This window comes from Spathaspora passalidarum (assembly GCF_000223485.1).
Source record: "Spathaspora passalidarum NRRL Y-27907 unplaced genomic scaffold SPAPAscaffold_3, whole genome shotgun sequence".
NCBI lineage: Eukaryota > Fungi > Ascomycota > Pichiomycetes > Serinales > Debaryomycetaceae > Spathaspora > Spathaspora passalidarum.
Window position 1 is genome coordinate 1,815,379 of NW_006767427.1, and position 21,876 is coordinate 1,837,254.

At 35.2% G+C, this 21,876-nt stretch overlaps 8 protein-coding genes across 8 annotated transcripts; 4 read left to right on the top strand and 4 right to left on the bottom strand. All coding sequences in view use genetic code 12, as the record gives it.

Annotated features, from left to right (window-relative positions):
* Positions 1-159: 159 nt before the first annotated feature.
* Positions 160-1,694, top strand: SPAPADRAFT_60871 (uncharacterized protein; the record flags this gene model as incomplete). The annotated part of the gene is made up of 1 exon (XM_007374980.1): positions 160-1,694. The coding sequence occupies one exon, from the start codon at positions 170-172 to the stop codon at positions 1,661-1,663; it is 1,494 nt and encodes a 497-aa protein (XP_007375042.1).
* Positions 1,695-1,826: 132 nt separating this feature from the next.
* On the top strand, positions 1,827-3,950 carry DCW1 (putative mannan endo-1,6-alpha-mannosidase; the record flags this gene model as incomplete). The annotated part of the gene is made up of 1 exon (XM_007374981.1): positions 1,827-3,950. The coding sequence occupies one exon, from the start codon at positions 1,882-1,884 to the stop codon at positions 3,244-3,246; it is 1,365 nt and encodes a 454-aa protein (XP_007375043.1).
* A 69-nt stretch (positions 3,951-4,019) lies between these two features.
* SNX4 (Snx4p) lies at positions 4,020-7,155 on the top strand (the record flags this gene model as incomplete). The annotated part of the gene is made up of 1 exon (XM_007374982.1): positions 4,020-7,155. The coding sequence occupies one exon, from the start codon at positions 4,048-4,050 to the stop codon at positions 5,878-5,880; it is 1,833 nt and encodes a 610-aa protein (XP_007375044.1).
* On the bottom strand, positions 5,960-7,510 carry SIR2 (Sir2p; the record flags this gene model as incomplete). Its single annotated transcript, XM_007374983.1, has 1 exon — positions 5,960-7,510. One exon carries the CDS (start codon positions 7,508-7,510, stop codon positions 5,960-5,962), a length of 1,551 nt encoding a protein of 516 aa, XP_007375045.1.
* A 1,589-nt stretch (positions 7,511-9,099) lies between these two features.
* On the bottom strand, positions 9,100-10,863 carry SPAPADRAFT_55394 (uncharacterized protein; the record flags this gene model as incomplete). Its single annotated transcript, XM_007374984.1, has 1 exon — positions 9,100-10,863. The coding sequence occupies one exon, from the start codon at positions 10,861-10,863 to the stop codon at positions 9,100-9,102; it is 1,764 nt and encodes a 587-aa protein (XP_007375046.1).
* A 167-nt stretch (positions 10,864-11,030) lies between these two features.
* Positions 11,031-12,342, bottom strand: SPAPADRAFT_60876 (proteasome regulatory particle lid subunit; the record flags this gene model as incomplete). Its single annotated transcript, XM_007374985.1, has 1 exon — positions 11,031-12,342. One exon carries the CDS (start codon positions 12,278-12,280, stop codon positions 11,063-11,065), a length of 1,218 nt encoding a protein of 405 aa, XP_007375047.1.
* An 89-nt stretch (positions 12,343-12,431) lies between these two features.
* SPAPADRAFT_71364 (uncharacterized protein) lies at positions 12,432-14,383 on the bottom strand (the record flags this gene model as incomplete). Its single annotated transcript, XM_007374986.1, has 1 exon — positions 12,432-14,383. The coding sequence occupies one exon, from the start codon at positions 14,309-14,311 to the stop codon at positions 12,479-12,481; it is 1,833 nt and encodes a 610-aa protein (XP_007375048.1).
* A 1,413-nt stretch (positions 14,384-15,796) lies between these two features.
* On the top strand, positions 15,797-20,287 carry SPAPADRAFT_50407 (pleiotropic drug resistance family ABC transporter; the record flags this gene model as incomplete). Its single annotated transcript, XM_007374987.1, has 1 exon — positions 15,797-20,287. The coding sequence occupies one exon, from the start codon at positions 15,797-15,799 to the stop codon at positions 20,285-20,287; it is 4,491 nt and encodes a 1,496-aa protein (XP_007375049.1).
* Positions 20,288-21,876: the final 1,589 nt, after the last annotated feature.

Sequence of the window (21,876 nt, forward strand, 5' to 3'; positions counted from 1 at the left end):
ACTTTAGAAACAAAGTGGAGTGATATTTCAAAAAAACGCAAAGAAAGAAGGCAATTGGTTTAGTAATTATTGTAATATTTCCAGTTATTTCATCATATTTTCCAAAAAAAGAATAGCATATTTCCACCACATTTGAAAAAAAAAAAAAAGAAATCAAATCGACCGCAAAATGAGAGCCGAAGTTAGAAGATGTCGTCGTTGTAAGAGGAAGAGATTTGACGATGAACCCGCAGAAGTGATGCAATACAAGACATGTGCCAAGTGTCGTATTATAGAAAGAACAAAGAAGAATCTGAGAAAACCCTTGGCTGAAGAAACAATGCTTTATGGATTAAAGCAGTTTAGAGAACAAAGTCAAAATGATAATTTCATGGAGGAAGAAGGATTGTTGAATGAAGAGTATTTCATTCGTTTCCACAATAAACCCTTCAACTATGAAGCTGAAATCAACCGAGTATTGAGTAATCCCGACTATGTTCCACCTATAATCCAAAAGCCTAATCTGGCTGCGCCATTAGGAATTCCGGCAGACACAACACCGCCATTGAAATATCAAGTAAAGCCAGTCAAACAAGTTCAGAAGTTGACGATTCCAGAAGAACCAATTCTCCAGCACAAGGTCAAGAAGCATGATGTTACCTATGTAGAAGAAATCAAAGATGAAGACATTTTCGTGGAATTGGCGGAGTTGGGGAATGAAGAGGAATTGGATAAGGGTTTCAAGTACACCAATTCCATCATAGATCCTTATGCATATGGGAACGTATTTGACGATTTCCAAAAGTATTTACTAACCCTTCTTAATAAAAGAAGACATGGTGAAGATGTTGACAATTTAGTATTCTTGAAAGAATTCAATGATGAATTCACCACAGACATGTCTAAATATGATGCTCATAGTAAAGACCGTCTGGAAATTTACTCCAACGCTAGACTTAACGAGAGGCAAATAAGGTCACATTTAATTAGTAACTTGAGAGTGCTGTATATTGACCCAATCATTGCCATTATGGGTATTCCATATAATCAGGAATCTTCAAATATTAATGATTTCAAATCCACTAATTGCATACGAAGCTATCATAATTTTATTGCCAATGACAAACCTACTCCCTTATCCGAGTACAAGAAGATAAAGAGTTCCGAGATCTCGCTTAACTATAACAAGAGATATAACTTGTTAATTATCAAAGTCAATCATGAAATTTATAGACCAAGCAAGAATCACTATTCTTCCGAGTTCAGGAATAAGATTGCCGATATTTTCAAGAAACTACAATTTGAAAAGACAATTCCAAATTCTCATTTAGCCAATTTGAGAATAGATTTCAATGTGACTACTGCCAATTTGATATATGACAAATTGTTTTCCCTAATGGACTTATTTTCGGAAGAAATGCAAGCTTTTGTCAAGAGACTATTAAAAGAAGACTTTATCGCTGATTTCATAAATTATGATGAAGTATTAAAGATATCCGATGAGGAACAACAAGAAGGAGAAACGCCAATTCCCGAAGAAGACGAGGATGGGGAACTTCCAAGCGAGGACGATTTGGAAGAAGTAGTGAATGATTCCACCATTGTTCCAGAGAACCATACACCCATGACCAAAGAATCTACTGTAGAGCTCTTGGACCCTGTACTCAAACCAGAGAAGAGATAGTTATGTATAATAAAAATAACATGTGTAGTACAAATCATGCATGACGTAGGTTAAAATTAGCAGCGCGACATTTTGCGCAAAAGGGGTGACAGGACAATGGGCCGCACCCACGAGAGAAAATTTGAAATTCTGATTTAGCCCAACCTACTTTCTTTTCACATACACCCTTTTGGATTTATATCGTTCAACTCCTTTATAAGGTCATATAGCATTATAATATGAGGTTGTATCAAACACTAGTTTTAACAACGCTATGTATTACCAATGTAGTGCACGCGATTTGGTTGGACACAAACAACGACACAACAATTCGAGAAGATTGTAATTTAATTGCCAAGGGTCTTTTAGATTATTACGAAGGTACCAAGTATGGTGGAACCATTGGTATGTTCACTCCTCCATACTATTGGTGGGAAGCCGGTGGTGCCTGGGGTGGGCTTATTGACTATACTTTTTTCTTTGAAAACGACACCTTAGTTCCGTTAATTAAAGCTGCATTGGAATACCAAACCGGTGATGACAACAACTACGTGCCTTTAAATCAATCCACCACTGAAGGTAATGATGATCAAGGGTTCTGGGGTATTGCCGTTATGGGTGCAGCCGAAAGAAATTTCAGTAACCCAGAAGATCCTGACAAGGCTTGGTTAACTTTGGCACAATCTGTGTTTAACACTATGACTGCCAGATGGGATGAAAATGAGTGTAATGGTGGGTTGAGATGGCAAATTTTCCAATGGAATTCAGGTTATGATTACAAAAACTCGGTTTCTAACGGGTGTCTTTTCCATATTGCTGCCAGACTAGCAAGATATACTAGTAACGATACTTATGTTGAGTGGGCCGAACGTGTTTGGGATTGGATGTACGGAGTTGGTTTGTTAACTGAGGGAGACTGGTGGTTTGTTTATGACGGTGCCAAGGTTGCTAATAACTGTTCCAATATCACCAAGTATCAATGGACCTATAACCAGGGTTTAATGTTGGCCGGTTGTGCATACTTGTATAGTTATACTCAAGATAAAAAATGGTACAACTATACCCACAGGTTGTTGGATGGATCCCGAGTCTTCTTCAAGAACATTTCAGGAAGTATGGTTATGTATGAAGCCGCATGTCAACCATCAGGAACATGTAATAATGATCAAAGATCTTTCAAGGCATACTTTTCCAGATTCTTGGGATTGACATCAGTGTTGGTACCTGACACCGAACCAATAATCACTAAATGGTTGGTTGATTCTGCCAATTCTGCAGCAGGTTCCTGTTCAGGTGGTACTGATGGTCATACATGTGGTTTGGACTGGACTAACTGGACCCGAGGTTGGGATGGAATGTACGGATTAGGGGAACAAATGTCGGCCTTAGAAGTTATGCAAAACTTAATGGCACATAAACGTCCTGCTCCTTACACTGCTTCCAATGGTGGCTCGTCACTTTCTAACCCTGCAGCTGGTTATGGTACCTCGATTACCAATACTTCACCATTACACCTTGGACCTGGTGATAAAGCCGGTGCTGGTATAATTACTGCTATTGTTGGAGTATCTTTAATAGGAACGTGTGTTTGGTTGATTTTGTAAACACGATATTTCTAACAGGGAAGGTTGTAAATGATGATATTTATAGAAATATATTTTATGTTCATTGTAATGTTTCAGAAAGAAATTGACGAGTAGGCGTTAGTAGCATTGTCCGATGTTTTATCTAAACTTGACGCAAAATCATCAGGAATTTTTAACTGGAACAAATATTGCAGGACATTTCCCTTGATATTTGACCAACACGGTAATTATTCAGCTCCAGTCTTTTGAAAGTTTTATAAGACAAATAATAGGAAAGAAGCTAAACTTTTTAGTCAATCTCAGTCATATTCCAATAGTCAGTAACTAAATCAGCGACTAATCGACTATCACGTGACCATAATGCTGAAGTGTTTGTGGCGTCTACAATCTTCATCATTTGATCTGTATTCATACATACTTGGTGACAGAGTCTTTGTACATACGATGCTAATTAGTTATTTGTTTCTTAATGCTGACAATGATTACGGCCCAGTCATTGAATTCTGGAGAGACACTTTTTGTACTTGTTCTATAGAAAGCAACATGATAATAGAATACACAATAAAACTTAAATTTAATTCAAGAACTCCCTTCCTGGTGGTTCCTGACGCCTTTCAACATATCAAAACATTCAATATCATACCAAACCCTAGTACTTCTTGAAGAAAGTGTTAGGTCGTGCAAATACCAACCAGATTGTTCTTGGTCCTCCCCTTTCTTTGGTTTAGCGTTTAAGATAGATAACATTTTTTTTTTCTGCTTCTGTTTTGCTATACCTTCACAAACTTAGTACGCCACCCCTTCTAGACTCCAACCACTATGAGCTCAGAAGACCAATTCACATCAATACAATGGGATAGAGACGAAATGGATCATACAAATAATAGTCATACTGATAATACATTCCTGCCAATTGAAGAGGAGACAGAACAACAACCGTCTATATCTGGTCCCTTAGAATCTACAGCAGAACACTCCACCTCTGACCTTTCGGGTTCAAGAAGCTCAATCAAAGGCATCCACGAAGATAAACCAGAAATTAAAAGTGAAGGAAGCTCTGATGACCCGAGTAATTCCTTGTTGATTTCACAAGAAGAGCATATCAGTAACCCCACATCCACAGTTACCCCACCAAAGTCGGACGAGAATCTTACTACTCCTGCCCACAGCATTCGTAAAACTCTGGTTCCTGAAACTGAACCGGTGGTTACCCACGAACAAATCGATGTCCCCGCTGAAGAAGACTTGCTGTTTGAGAAGTATACAATAAAAACCACAGTTACCAATCCAACAAGAGATTTAGACACCGCATCCAAACCATTCATATCATATTTGGTAACTACTACAACAGACCATCCCTCTATTTTGAAATTAAGTGTTGAAAAGAAGCTAAAGGAAGGCGAACAATATTTGAGCATCAGTGTTAGAAGAAGATATGGCGATTTCAGATACTTGTATGAAAGTTTGAGTAATGATTATCCAACAGTTATGATACCACCGTTACCTTCCAAGCTGAATTTCAAGTATTTGACTGGGGACACATTTGGAACTGAATTTGTTAATAAGCGTTTGCATTCACTAGATAGGTTTATTCGATTTATTTTACAACACAGAACCTTGTCTCAACTGCCAATCTTCCACTTATTCATCACCAATTCCAACGATTGGGCCACATTTACCACCTCGCTTCGTATCAAAGATATTAATCTGGAAGATAGTGGATTTGTCAATAAGGTTGTGAATGAAGATTTGATAACCGAGAAAGTGATGAATTTCTTGACTCCCTCGAAACATAAACGCGAAACAAACAGAGATATTTTGGAAATCAATGATAAATTGAAGAAATTGTATGAGAATTTAATCAAGTTGGACAAAATCTTTGTCAAACTTAATAGAAAGAATCATGAACTTAGTGTGGATTATGAACAATTTCTGAACCAAATTATAAAATTAACTTCAGTTCAACAGAAACCTGCAGCGAATGGAGAAATTGGAGAAGTAAATAGTTCGTTCAAGGAAGAAACTTCAATTGCGGCCAATTTTAAGATTTTTGCCGAATCATTAAGCTATTTTCTGACGTCATGGGGTAAATTATACAAGTATGTTGATGAATCGTTTCTTGTTTCGTTAAAGGACTGTTCTAAATACATTGTGAGCTTGACCAATTTAATCGAATTACAACATAATAAGAAGATTGACTTACAGGTATTGCAAGAATACTTGGCGAAAACCCGAAATGAGTTGGCCAGCTTGGGAGGCAGTGTTGGTGCACATCCTCCCCCTAATCCTGTGATAAATTCTTATCAAACTGGAGGCATTGTTAATAATACTGCTCAATTAATTAAGGATACTTTGTCAACATCAGCGACTCCACATATAGGATCAAATGCCACCGATAACAAGGTGCAAAAATTGGAAAATAAAGTGATTCAATTGGAAAATGAAATTGCTATGCAAACAAAGTTGGTTAATAATTTGACAAACAAGATCATAACAGAAGAGTACCCTAATTGGGATAAATTTAATAAGAACGAGTTAAAGCATTCGATGATTGGTTTATGTGACGAACAAATCAATTTCTATAAAGGTTTAATAGATAAATGGGGAGATGCCGAAATGAAATTATTAAAAAGATTGGATGAATTAAATTAATGTGTTATATAAATATAAATACCTTTCACAAGATTTTGATTTGAAATTAAGTTTATCTTGTATAATTTTATGCATGAATTTATAAAGCTCTTGAAATCCTAATTGTATTTGTGAGATCCGCAGCAAAGGATACCTCAAACTGTTCCTCATTGTTATACAACTCATGAGGTATATCCCAAGCACTTCCTAACCCTTGTACGAGATATGAAACGATATCATCACAATAGCCAATTAAACTTAAATCGAAATCCCGATCAGGAATTGGATCCTTATTAATTAATACTCTAGGAACACGACGGGGAACTTTATCAATGATACTGGCCACTGGCTCCACTTTTAATGATGTACCAATAACTAAAACCAAATCACAAGATTTAACATCACTGTGAAGGTTTCGATGGAATTTCTTTGGCAAATCTTCACCAAAGAATACAATATCCGGTTTGATTACCCCATGACTCATCTGCGCTTCTCTTATACTTGCCCAACAAGTAGAACATCTGGGGACTTGTTGATGCCGTATATGATCGAATATTTTTGCACCCAAAAATTTGTTTTTGCAAGTTATACATGTAGCTTCAGCAAAAGATCCATGGCATTGAATCAATTTGTTTGGTAATATGCCAGCCTTGGTTTCAAGATTATCTATATTTTGGGTATAATTTCTCAATAATTTATTTTTATCTTGTAATAATTTTATGAATGCATGCAATACGGAGTATTTCCCTTCAGGCGGTAAAACTAAATGAGCGTTGGAATAAAATAAAGTAGGATCTTTCATGAATGTGGATTTATCAAATACTTTCTGGGGTTCTGACAATGCCGCTGATAATTGTGAATAAACCCCTTGGAATGAACGGAAATCAGGTATTCCCAATGAAGTAGAAATCCCGGCTCCAGTTATGACTAGTACTTTTGAGCTTTTGGTAAGGTCGTGACGCAAGTCGTCAACGGTATAGTATTGCTCTTCAATGTCCAGGATCTCAAAATACTCTTGATCTTTAGCGTTAATGGTATCGTCATTCATTATCAAGTCAACCAATATTGATAATGTTTCTCTTATGGTTAATATTTGATAGTGTTGTATATTTTCTTTGGAGTAACCAAAATCAACAATCATCGTACAAATTTCCCTCTTGGTCATTGATTCAGGGATATATTTATTGAGGAATGCCATTAGCCCCTTTTCTTTTATGTATGTGCGGTAATCGTGCTCTAATTGTTTATTGGGCTGAAGCAATGCAAGATCAGTGAACGATGTATCTTCCTTGGTAGAAAATACTGGCGGGACCCCAGCAACAGAATAGTCAGTATCGCTAGAATCACCGCTAGATGTATATCTTTCATCTGTTGTTCCTGGAGTAAATGCTCTAACTGGCAATGTATCTTGCGCAATTGGTTGGGGGGAGGAAGTGGTAGGTGCGGGTGTAGACGAAGCACTCGATACATTAATATGATGCGATTCTGTAGTGTAGTTATGAATCGAGGCGTTCAATTGTGTTTGCAAATAATTTTCTTGAATCGATGAGTTGGTTAAATCTTTTGTTATGGATCCAGGGGTAGCAAAATCCATGCTGCGGACGCTTGCGAAAGGAGTTGTACCGAATGTCTGTGCTTGAAAACTATTCATGGTATGAGTAAAGGGTTCGACTAAATCAAACGGGGGCAAACAACCTTATCAGAAAAGTGCGAATACGATGCGTTAGCGTCGCCTAGTGTTTCGCGTATTTGTAAGATTTAATAGCTAAAAAATGTTGTTTTGATGTCGCTGAAAATCTCAAATGAATGCCTCAGTTGCGAGCAATACGTTTCAGGCTATAATATGTATTTTCTGTGCGAATCCAGGTACCAGAGGCGTGCTGAACTTGATCTTTTAGCCTTGAATACACAAACAAAAAAGAGATTGTTTTTTTTTCGTTTCTTTTTTTTTTTTTCTTGAGGATCTGGCATGTCTTTCTCGCTAGGCACCCGAGCAATCCAGGCAGCGGGAAATTGGGCCACGCACTTGAGGGTACCACATAGTTTTTTTTTTTTACCACGCGCGCCAGAAGTTTACAACGCAGCCCTAAATAGCGCGAGTCATATATCTGGCATAGCAGACATGACTATAAACAACTAAATATTTGTCATATATACTCTTGAATCTAACTTCACAACACGGTATATGGTGTAATAATATGGTTATTATATTTAATTCAAGAGTTAATAGCCCTAATGTTACATCTGTAAAATGGAGCGATTTGATTGGTCAGGTTTTAATTGACATATCTTGATCGTAATCATCTTTTCTTTACAAGATCACTAGAACCTTTGGAAGGTCATGTGGACAAAATGAGATGGCATCTAACTAGAGCTCTCAGAAGTTCAATTTCCACCGATATTTAATGCATTAATTCTGACGTCACTTAGACGAATCTGGCAAATTGATTTTGTTCAAGACTCTGCGCGTAGCAAAGCTGAATTTTATTACCACCTGATTTTTGCTTTAAACACAATGCAGGCAAGTATACTTTAAAAATATGTTGAAATTTTCTTTCCTATCCTTTATAAATGGATCTTGCAGTGATATCATACGATATTTAAGAGAGGAATGAAATTAGGAATATTAAAAGGAGCCAAATCTTTAGAATTAAAATTAAAATACCAAATGTGGACGAAATTTGCTCATAACTTAGAATCTTGGAATTGATATCCCCTTCTTTTGGCGGTGGGGTCGCCAGAAGCTCTTTCTTGTCTTTTAATCTTCTGGGATCTTGTAAGGTGCTAATTTATTTTACGCAAATGTCTGACAAAGCTATCTAAGCAAATGATTTATTACGTAGGCGTTAGTTTGGATAGTGATTAGGAATTGCACTATAATATCAACGTAATCAAGGAAGGACAAATGTGTCCTGAATAACAACTCTACTGTTATTAAGTAAAAAGAAATTATCATGATTGGTTAACTACGTTGCTTTTTCGCACCCATTCTCTTTTGTAACCAAATTGCCATGTCAAATTAGCCCCGTAGTCCGATTCTACATAAATATGACAGGTCCAATAAATAAGGGAAACATCAAAGACATCGAATTCATTTCACCTAATCTTTGAAACTTCATATTCCATAGTGATCTGTTGATACAATTAACTTTTATCATGTAATGCATGCCTGCGGCCACTTTCAAAATGCGTTGTCTATTAAACCTATACACTTAAAATATATGTCAATACGGCATAAGCTTACTCTTTATGCCTGTCATCTTTTACCAATCTTCTATCCCCTTCATGATCACTTTCATTTTCGTCTTCATCGCCTAATTCAAACAAGGTACTACCACCTTCTTCTTGGGCGTCATCGGCAAAAGGATTACTGATCTCACTACTTACTTTTTCATATGATGGTGGAGAAGCCTCGAAATCTTTCACATGCGATGGTTGAGGAGGAACTGGATGTTGTTCACCTGATAATTCAAAACTATCTCTTTCTACGTTTCTTCTAGCATCTCCTTCATCATCGCTATGGCTCATCAATGATAAGTCATCCAATTCAAACTCATGTCCTTGATTATAGTTTGGTTGGCCCTCCTCATCATCATTAATATCTTCACCAGTCGATAATTGTTGAGAAATTGCCAACATGTAACTTGTTTCTGTAGGTCTCCATAAGTAAGCAATAGCCATGAAAACCAAGAAAAATACAACACTAGGCCAGAAATCGAAAATGAAGAAAGAGCCCTTCCAATGTTGTTCAAACATTTCCGTAGTGGACATACTCAAATAAACAAAGGATGACAATGTCAATCCGGCAAATGTTAATATAACTGATCCGAAAATAATTCTGAATAAGTTTTGGTATAACTTCAACTTGATAATTTGTCTCTGTTGGTGCAAATTTTGCGTTGTTGTTCTAATGGAAGTTAAAATAGTCACATAGTAAACACACAATGTGATAGAAATTGGAATCAATGGTAATAATCCCAACATGTTCCCACTATCAACATTATCAATGTTCTCTGAAGCAACAAGTGAGGCCGATGATCCATCATAGTAACTGAAAACCAAATAGACAAAAGATGCGACAAAGTTGCAACCAGCTAAAATCTTACATTTTAACATTGTCTTTTTATCCAATTTTAATACAACAACACCATAACCAAGGGCAATACACAACAACAAAAAGAATGAAAATGTGATTTTGATCGAATTAAGCAAAGCAAGGAAAAACATGTAGAATCTTGCAAATGCAGAACTTGGGCTTTGAATACGGTTGACTAAATCATAATAAGACCAAACAACCATTGTATCAAAAGTTAAAAAACCCAACATTTCTAACAAGTACCTTTGCAAAGGCAAGATCTGATTCTCTTTCCGTTTCTTAAAGAATTGGAAACCAAATAATGCCAAGGCAATTGCATAACACAAGGTTAAAATACCGTAACCAGTTAATTTGGGGATTTCACTGGCACTTAATTGACCATAAGCATTTTGGAAATTTATAACCCCCTTATATTTTGCATTTTTATCGGGAGAGAAAGTTGACACACAATAGTAACCGGTTCTATTAATTGGATAGTTGATGTTTGCTGGACCCAAACCTTTCAACTGAGATGCTAAAATTGTACTGTTTGCTGTCTTGGCATTTACAATAAACTTTCCCTTTTGACTTTCGTCACAAATCTTTTGCTGAACTGCGGCATCGGTACAAATATATTGGTAATTACCATTACCGAGATCAGCCCCAATATTTGGTAAATCCTTATATTCAAAGATAATATAACTAACAGTTACATCACCATCTGGCTTCTTGTCTTTACGTTTTGGATCGTACTTGTTTTTGTTGAATTCATTCAACGTTAATCCAATGTGAGGTTTAAGTGATCCACCCCAGTCATGTTTAGAATACACTCCCGCACAAATCTGCGAATACCTTCCATCGTCAAATTTAGCAAGATTTGCCAAGACTATACTTGCAAACCATATAAATACTGTTAGTGTATACTTCATTTGGTGAGTAAATATGCTGTTGTATTTAACGTGATGACAGTCAATTTGTGTGGGTTAACTGTCTTGGAATTTTCGGGTGGTTCTCCATTGTCCGCCCCCCGAGCGAATCTATTTTCGGTGAGTGGTTTTTTTTTGTGCTACGTAGCACCACAGAATTCTCGGTTTTAAAAATTTGCGTGTATATTCTCTATATAAGATATTACAATCCAGCCCAAACAGTGCCACCATTTTGATACACTGTCTTGGCCAAGTTATCCACCTTGTTGTCCCAATCAACCAAATGGTTATATAAAGTTTTAACTTGAGTCAAGTTCAAGATTCTTGGTTGTAACCAGGTTATATTCAATACTTGGTCAATTTGGTTAATATAACCTTGAATTAAATTTAATGAGAAACATTTTATAATTAAATGCTCGACATCATTCAATGGAGTGCTTGTAAAATCGGAGATTTCTTGGAATGTCAACTGTTTATTAGTGGTTGGAGTTTGAGAAATCAACTCTAATAATGCCATAATGATAATTTTCTGTTTCAAGAATAATTCAAACTTGACCAACATTGGTGATCTTTGGAATCCAACACTTAACCATTTGTTAAATTCTTGTAAATTACCCGAATTCAAATCCTGGATCAAGTGGTATAACCAGTTATATTGTGATGATTCACTTTCAATAGTAGATAAGATGTCATGTAAAATTAATTCACCAAAATTGTAAATTCTATCACCTAATAAGGCAGCAATACATAATTGGTAGCATATCTTAACTTTATCTTCTTCAGTCAAGTTTGGTACTGAGGAAAGGTATAACAAGCCATTCTTGTAATAATCATTATAATTTTCAGTAATTTGACAGTATTCACACTTGGTTAAATAATAAGCAGCATTGATCTTACTGTTTAAGTCGTTAGTTGTAGATTCGAATTTTGGTGACAACCTAGAAAGGATATCCTCGCTATCGTTTAATCTGCTTAAAATCAAGTAATAACGAGCAATTTGTAAATCGACATAAATGATTGATTCATCTTCATCGACAACTTTCTTGAATTCTTCATCGTCATCTTTAAAGTTGTTTTCTTTCTTGATTTGAGTCAAGAATTCTTGCTTTAATTCAAGTAACTTGTCACTAGTTTCTTCTGGTTTACTGAAACTTTCTAATAAGAAATCGACAACTTTTATAGGATTCAATTTTGATTGAAATTGAGTGATGAACAAGGAGTAGATCTTGAACTTCAATGTAGGAGTAACCAAAGATTTGTCAAATTGGTAGTAAAATTCATCCAATACTTGAGTCAATTGATGCCATAATTTACGTTCATAGAAATCTTCCAATTGATAAAGGACATTGATGAGTTCTGGAGACTCGGTTTCCAGCCTTAATATAGCCAAGATTGTGGATACGTCGTTATCTAAGTCCATTGTGTGTGTGTGTGTGTGTGTGTGTGTGTGTGTGTGTGTGAATATGAATGTTTATATGAATCGACTACTGACAACCAAAAAAGAATTCTCAAGTTTTGTTGCCACTGTAAATTTTCAGCGCAAGGCGAGGAAAAAAAAATAAAATCTAGACTTCCTAAAACAGCAATACATGCACGTAAATATTAAAATCTATACACCCTAAGTTATCTCTTGACTTCCCGACTCTAAAGACTCTTTAAAGTCTTGCCAATTGAGTAAATTTTCTATAAATAAATGCTTAGCATTCTTAATATAATTTATCATCAAATTCAACCATTTTCTTTCTAACTTAACAAGGAACTCTTCAAAGGTAGTAACTAATGCTTTAGTTAATATACCCATATCATTATTGCAAAGTTCTATTAATTGGTTTAATTTGTTAAGTTCCTTTTCAATTTGATTTAATTTAAACTTGAGAGAACCCGAAGAAGAACTGCTTGAAGGGGGTGCCAGTTGTTGTTGTTGTTGCTGCTGCGGCTGTGTTTCTTCTGGAAGTTTAAAATTAAACTTTTTAGGTTGATTATTCCCGCCAAATAAGCCATACCATGAATTTTTCTTGGTAAGTTTCTTCTTCGATAAGTTCTTCAATGCATTATTCAAAGTAGGACTATTCAATTCCTGCAAGTGCTCAATATTCACTTCTATTTCTCCTTGGCTGGTTGGGGCCAGGTTGGATTCTGTATTTGTGGTATGTGGAGTAACCCCAAGATTTGACAAATTAACCAATTGTTGAAATTTGTTAAATTTTAATTTATACAAAATCTTGTATTGAATGATTTTATATTTATAAAATTTAATCAAATTTAATGCGGTGTAGTAATATTGAACTAACTGGTTGATTGGTTCTTGCCATTCTGGGATCAAATGGTTTGTGATGAAACTCTCAAAATTCAAAAACGATTGGTCTATAGTGGATCCAAATTTCTCGATAGATTCAGATAATTGGTTCGAATTGGTCTTTTGGTGGTAAATTTGCAAACTGAAATTGTTTAAATTACTTCCTAAATCAATTAGGATACTAATTAAACCCTTGAAATTTTTTGAAGTTCTAATATCAAGTTTATTCAAATCGGATAATATCTTAATTATTTGATGAAACTTGACTTCAAACATGACTAACTCTTCGGGAATTAAAAATTCAAAATCTTGTTCAAATCCTCGTAATTCGTATAGCTTAACTTGATCATTCAACTTTAACAAGTCGTCATTCATTTTCTTTAGGTTTGGTAAGTTATCTATATTCGAGTTAAAATCAAATCCATTAACAATAGGCAACAAACTGTATAATCCATTTTGATCTGATGGATCAACAGGATTAGCCATTAACAAATTATCAGGAATTCTATTGACCGGTGGTTCATTCAAGGCATTATACCAAGATAATTCATAATTTGGATCTAAAAATTTATGCAACAACACACAATCCTTTAAATTTTCATGCGAGTCAAATATCAAATCATCTAAGAACATTTTGAAATATCTTCTTCTCATTTCTATAATATTGATTTCGTTTGCATTATTTATTGAATTCAAAAGGTAACTCAATATTGAATGTTTTTCCGGTATAGGTGGAATAATCAAGGTGGGAAACAATCTAAGTAAATTATCTCTCAAAGATTTAAATTCGCTGTATCTCCTCTTGACAATGATTTTGCTGTTTTTAGATGATAATTGAATGGTGTATACAATGACATTTGAGTTCACAAGGCGTTCGGAGTTCACGATCTCAATTTGTAAATCCTCAGCATCAAGCAATTCGCTGATCTTTTGTGAGATTCCGAGTGTACTGTTGACTAACTCATTGGGAAAAGCATCGTTGTTCAATCCACCCACTTGACCATTACTCTGAGGGTGTCCATTTGAATTTTGCTCATTGCGTAATTGTTGTGCATTGGTGTGGGTAGTGTAAGGATCTTGTATTATTGAAGGGTTCCCATAGAAGGAAGGATTATTATCTTGTTCAATATCAGCAAATAGATTCTCATGTGACATGATGATACCTTTATCGTATCTAATTATGCTGAAAGACACAAATATGTGACTGATTATAATTTACCTAATGGCGTATATTTATAGTTGCCTTAGTTTTTTTTTCTCTTTGTTTTGTTGTACATCAATTCCGAAATGGGAAAAGTAAGAGGGGGTAACTGATAACACAGCCATACTTAATGCGCACGTGACTGGTTGCCCAAAATCAATACACTAATTGTATCTTTTTGCTATATCTGTAATACTACTCTTTTATTTAAAATGATCTATTGGGTATCCTTTATTTACTTAATTACCAGTACACTCCTTAAGACCTTTTTGCTGGTAAAATGGAGGTGTACCGCTCGATCAATTGTTGTTTAGAATTAATTAAAACGGTCAGATATTTTAATCCAAGGTTTAGCATTCCTATTTGATTTTACTTATTCGAATATAACAGTAATCACTATAATGCCAATAGGACAGAAGATATCTCAATATTTGTAAAAGTGTTAAGCTAGCAACAGGCAATATTTGTGGTGCTGTCGAATACACATACCACAATAATCTATCAACATGAATACTTCGAGTAAATATGGACGTAGTATCGGGTTCAAGATTGGGATTATCATATATTTGGATAGAAGAAAAAAAAATGCTATTCATTTAAGAATGGCTTTCTCTGTACAAAATCCGCAGATAAAATTAACGGATTTAGTGAGAGAGGCACGATTGACAAAAAACAAACCCTGTGCCATATAACTAATCTTTTGAACCTTTTATTATAACTGGTATATACAATGATCTTCTGAGCTATTTTTATTGTCAAATATGAAGTCTAACAACCATAAAAAAAACATCTGAGTGTGATATATAACAAGAAAACCATACTTTTCTCTAAATCCGAAGTTGGCTCGTCAGAATAAATAAAATAGCATATGCAAGCAGTGCTTAACCTGAATTTGTATCGGAAGATATCCTGATAGTAATTCTTGATCTCTAATTGCACTCAAACTTAGCAATTAGTAGTTTGATGTAAAGGGTATTAAAATAATTGATCTCGGAGAACATCAAGATGGCTCTGGGGTTATATGTCTAATTTTTCGGGCTTAGCTCGGAGATTTTCGCATCAAATTTGGTGTCGCAGGAGTTAGGACAAACTATTTTGTATGGCGAAATCCGAATTCCTTATACATTCTCAATTTGTCACCGGAGAAAAAAACCCAAGGTTCAGGAGTTACCAAATTTGTTTTCTGATTTAAATCGGATTATGCACAATTCTACGATTCACTTTAAAAAATATCGCTAATTCTATTGTTACCTGCATTAAAAATCTGTCGTTTTTCTCACGGCTGTTACTGAAGTTGCAATTCCGAGTCGGTGACTTTGATGAGAACCATGCTTCTTCAGTTTGTAATTTTATATAAAAATGTTGCCAACTCTCCTTATATGCAATTTTAAATTCTTGATCTTGTTAAAGTATAGTTATAGCATTCTGAATAATTGGAAATGTCGAACCAAATCGATTTACCTGATTCTGGTTCTTTTGATAAGCCGTACGAGTCGTACGTTGGCTTTGATGAAGAAGCCAGTAAAGATGTTAAACAATTAGCTAAAACAATTACTCAAGAATCTCAATCTTCTTCGGCTGCATTAATTAGGTATTTATCAAACATGGATGAAGTACCAGGAATTAACCCTTATGAACAAGAAATAGCTGACCCAAAGTTGGACCCAGAATCACCTGAATTTAATGCAAAATACTGGATCAAGAATATGAAGGCTTTGTACCAATCAGATCCAGATTACTTTAAACCTAACAAGCTAGGAATAGCTTTTAGAAACTTAAGAGCTTATGGTATTGCTAATGATGTTGATTATCAAACTACCGTTGCTACTGGTTTCCTCAAATTTGTTGTTGATGGGTTAAGACACTTTAGAAAAGAGGACGAATCGAGATATTTCGATATTTTGAAGCCTATGGATGGTTTATTATTACCTGGTGAACTTACTGTTGTCCTTGGTAGACCTGGTGCTGGTTGTTCCACCTTGTTGAAAACATTAGCTGTTAACACTTATGGTTTCAATATTGATAAAGAGTCCAAGATTTCCTATGATGGTTTAAGTCCTAACGATATTGAAAAGCATTACCGCGGTGATGTAATTTATTCTGCAGAAACTGATGAACATTTTCCTCAATTAACTGTCGGTGATACTTTGGAATTTGCAGCCAGGCTTAGAACTCCTCAGAATAGAGGTTTAGGTGTTGATCGTGAAACTTATGCTAAACACATGGCAAGTGTGTACATGGCAACTTATGGTATTTTAAGACAAAGAAATACCCCTGTTGGTAATGAGTTTGTTAGAGGTTGTTCTGGTGGTGAACGTAAAAGAGTTTCTATCGCTGAAGTCTCCTTAAGTGGTGCTAATATACAATGTTGGGATAATGCCACTAGAGGTTTGGATGCTGCTACTGCTTTAGAATTTATTAGAGCTTTAAAGACTTCTTCATCCATTTTAGATGTGACTCCGGTTATTGCTATTTATCAATGTTCTCAAGATGCTTATGATTTATTTGATAATGTATCTGTATTATACGATGGTTACCAAATCTTTTTCGGTAAGGCTAGCAAAGCTAAAGAGTTCTTTATAAACATGGGTTGGCATTGTCCTGCAAGACAAACCACTGCTGACTTTTTAACTTCTTTAACCAATCCGGCAGAGAGAATTGCTGCACCAGGTTACGAAGGAAAGCTTCCTAGAACAGCCCAAGAATTTGAAACATATTGGAAGAAATCACCTGAATACCAAAAACTAGTTGCTGATATTGATCAATATTTCCTTGACTGTGAAAAGTTGAATACCAAGAAAGCTCATCATGAATCACATGTTGCTAGGCAATCCAATCATATTTCACCAAGATCTCCATATACTGTTTCCTTTCCCATGCAAGTCAAATATATCATGAGTAGAAACTTCCTTAGAATGAAAGGTGATCCTTCTATTCCAATATTTATGGTTGTTGGTCAAGTTATTATGGGATTGATTTTGTCCTCGATCTTTTTCAATTTAGATCAAACAACTAAATCAATTAACTTTCGTGGTATTGCTTTGTTCTTTGCTGTTTTATTCAATGCTTTTGCTTCCATTTTAGAAATCATGTCACTTTTTGAAGCAAGAAATATTGTTGAGAAACACAAGAAGTATGCCCTTTACCGACCATCTGCTGATGCCTTGGCAGGTATTGTTACTGAACTTCCAACAAAGCTTTTCATGTCAATGGCATTTAATTTCACATTCTATTTCATGATAAATCTTAGACGAGACCCTGGTCATTTCTTTTATTATTGGTTGATGGCAATTACTTGTACGTTGGTTATGTCACATTTATTCAGAACTATTGGTGCTATGGCAACCTCGTTTGCTCAAGCAATGACTCCGGCGGCTGTTTTATTATTGGCTATGGTTATCTATACTGGGTTTGTTATTACCACAAGAGAGATGCTAGGTTGGGCTCGTTGGATTAACTATATTAATCCAGTGGGGTATGTCTTTGAATCTCTTATGGTTAATGAATTTCATGGTAGATATTTTGAATGTTCAAACTTTGTTCCATCTGGTGGATCTTATGATACTATTTCAGCTGCTAATAGAGTCTGTACTGCTATTGGTGCTCAGCCTGGACAGTTAATGGTTAGTGGAACTACATATTTGAAAATGGCTTATGATTATCAAAATGCTCATAAATGGAGAAATTTTGGAATCTGTATTGGATACATTATTTTCTTTTTGCTAACTTATATCATTGTGACTGAATTCAATAAAGGTGCCATGCAAAAGGGTGAAATTGCTTTATTCCTTCGATCATCATTAAAACAATTGAAAAACAGAAAAGAATTGGCAGCCAAAAATCAAGATATTGAGAATTATACCAACGAAAAAGTCCCTTTAGGTGATCTTTTAGCTTCGGAAAAAAAGGACAATGGTTCATCAAGCGATAATAGTTTAACTACTGAAAAGGAGATATTCTTCTGGAGAAACTTGACGTATGGAATTAAAATCAAAAAGGAAGAAAGAACTATCTTGGACCATGTTGATGGTTGGGTCAAACCTGGTGAAATTACTGCCTTAATGGGTGCTACTGGTGCTGGTAAAACAACTTTGTTGAATTGTTTGTCTGAAAGACTTACGGTTGGTGTTATCACCGATGGAGTTAGAATGGTTAATGGTCACTCTCTTGACTCTTCATTCCAAAGATCAATTGGTTATGTTCAACAACAAGATTTACATTTACCTACTTCAACTGTCAGAGAAGCTTTAAAGTTTTCTGCTTATTTAAGGCAATCTAACACCACTCCCGACAAAGAAAAAGACGCTTATGTTGATTATATCATTAGTTTATTAGAAATGGAAGAATATGCAGATGCCATGGTTGGTGTTGCTGGTTCAGGATTAAATGTTGAGCAAAGGAAAAGATTGACCATTGGTGTCGAATTAGTTGCCAAACCCAAGTTATTATTATTTCTTGATGAACCTACTTCTGGGTTGGATTCTCAAACTGCTTGGTCTATTTGTAAGCTAATGAGAAAATTGGCAGATCATGGTCAAGCTATTTTATGTACTATTCATCAACCTTCTGCTTTACTTTTGACTGGCTTTGATAGATTATTATTTTTACAAGCTGGTGGTCAAACTGTTTACTTTGGTGACTTGGGTGAAAATTGTCAGACTTTGATTAACTATTTTCAAAAGTATGGTGCAGATCCATGTTCTAAGGATGCAAATCCTGCCGAATGGATGTTACAAGTTGTTGGTGCTGCCCCTGGTTCCCATGCTAAAGAAGATTATTTTCAAGTATGGAGAAATTCGGAAGAGTATCAAGAAATTCAACAAGAATTAGATACCATGGAAGTCAAGTTGGCCAAGTTACCAAGAAATACCGATCCTGAATCACATTTGAAATATGCTGCTCCTTGGTGGAAACAATATTGGATGGTCACTGCAAGAGCAATTGTCCAGGATTGGAGAACACCCAGTTATATCTATTCTAAATTGTTTTTATGTTTGGCTACTTCCTTGTTTAATGGGTTTTCATTCTTTGGTGGTCATCTTTCAGTAAGAGGTTTACAAAATCAAATGTTTGCCATATTCATGTTCTATGTTCCATTCAATACTATGCACGAACAAACTTTACCTTATTACCTTGCTCAAAGAGATGTCTATGAAGTCAGAGAAAGACCCAGTAGAACATTTAGTTGGTTTGCTTTTATATTTGGTCAATTGACTTCAGAAATTCCTTATCAAATTATGGTTGGAACTTTGGCATTCTTCTGTTGGTACTACCCATCTGGCCTTTATAAGAACGCCCAAGCTGCTGATGAAGAAGCATCCCGTGGGGTATTGATGTGGTTATTGGTGGTCAGTTTCTATTGTTATACTTCTACCATGGCTCATTTCTGTATTTCATTTTTAGAACGACAAGAAAATGGTGCTAGTACAGGACATTTATTATTCCAATTGTGTTTATTATTTTGTGGTGTCCTAGCTGGTCCTAGTCAATTGCCAGGGTTTTGGATTTTTATGTACAGGTTTAATCCAATCACTTATCTTACCCAAGGAATATTGGCAGTTGGGTTAGCTAATAATAAGGTTGTTTGTGCTCCACAAGAGTATGTTTCTATAAATCCACCCGATGGTACTTCTTGTGATGATTTTATGGCTGAATATATTCAGAAAGCTGGTGGGTATGTGCTTACTGATGATGCTACTGGACAATGTCAATTTTGTGAAATTGATAGCACAAATGAGTTTTTAGCATCTGTTGGAGCCCACTTTAGTCAAAGATGGAGAAATTATGGTGTTTTTGTTGCATTCATTGGATTTAATGTCATTCTTGCTATTTTCTTGTATTGGTTGGCTAGAGTTCCTAAGGGTAACAGAGAACGTAAGAAAAATTCTAAAGATGAAAGGCTTAAAGAAGGTAAGAGAGGATTGCTTTAATGTTAGGTGAAGTTGTTTGTTTTTATTTTATTTTATTTGCAGTTATACTTGTTAATTTTCATATTTAATTAGAGTTTAAATGTATGGTAACTTGTTTTCAATTTATGTGAAATTTTGGGTAAAAATTTTAAGGATTTTTGCAATTTCGTATCCAATTTGTTATGAAATCAAATTCCCACAGATAAAGGTTCATCTGGAAAATATTCCTTCGATCCATCTTTCTGTCGGTGTCCACACAAATAGGAGAAAGAAAATTGCGACACGATCAATTAATTAAGCTTATATTCTACGCCAGACTCCAGGTTAAGCCTTAAAGAACATTATTTTACGAAAATAAATCTGATTCGCGTTCAATACATAGAACGTCTTAAAAAATAATCATTATTGATGTTTCGACGCGTATACTTTACCAGACGGTTATGAATTCCATTGTTCGGAACTGTTCTATATCAGACCTTTGGCCTGTATAGAATTAGTTCGTTTAGTACTTGTTGGTATGTATTATTATGGTCTGTTCGAGCCTCAAGGTGACATTACCGTTAGAACCATATTGTGGTCTCAGTTAGTCCTTGGCTGTCGACAGATTCGGTCTTGGCATACACTGATTACAGTATGGCCAAGACAGGGCGCCTAATAAGTTAGCATGGTGTTAGCCTGAATGCCCAGAAAACGCAGTTAATAAGATATTGACTGCAACTTTAACCTAAAGTATCGACTGCAATGTTCGTCTAAGTTATTATTTGCTGAACCACTCTAATTTCTTGGTTTCTGAGATTAACAGCCCTGTCTATAAAAATGGATCAATCTGCTGAAAACATGTTTTAGTTTTTATAGATTCTTTTCAATCTTTACTAAGAATTTACATCGTTTCTCAGAAAAGACCTAATTATAGAACAAGTTCTTCTTGATATTTTATAATTAAATAAATATTATTGGTTTGCGGAAACCAAAACTAAATGGTTTCAAAATGCTTGTTTATATTGCCATTTTTAGAAAATGGACGACTTTTGAAAAGATATCGGATCAATACGAAATGCGAATTAAGGTTTGGAATTATGGTTATTGTATCAAATAAATTCATTTCTATTTCCTGAAACACCACATTGCTTTACCGATTCTTGCGTTGTTTTCGTCTTGTGCTACGAGGATTCACTTTTATGTCTGATATTTTTGAGAAATCAAGAACAATACCAACGGGGGGATTGTGTCCAAATTTGAAAGCTATATTATCACACACGTGTGTTCATCAACTGCAAAAAAAAATAGTGTTCACGTGAGTAGTTTTAGACACAAAAAAAAAAAACTAGACCAAAAATCTTAAACCTTCAAAGAGTAATATTTCAAATGGTAACCATTTAGCAATTACCTCACAGTAACTTTAATTTCTCTTTAATATATGAGTAGTTAGTTTTAGTGGAGCTCCTGAGTTCACATCAAACGACAAGATGAAACAAATCCGCTAAATTGATCCGATGTAATCAAGACCCAGTCAAAAGTTGCTTGATGAACAATTTATAACAATAGAATTCAGATAAAGAAAAAAATAATCCAGACATTTTTAAATTTTGTTGCGTTTTTGTCTTCATATT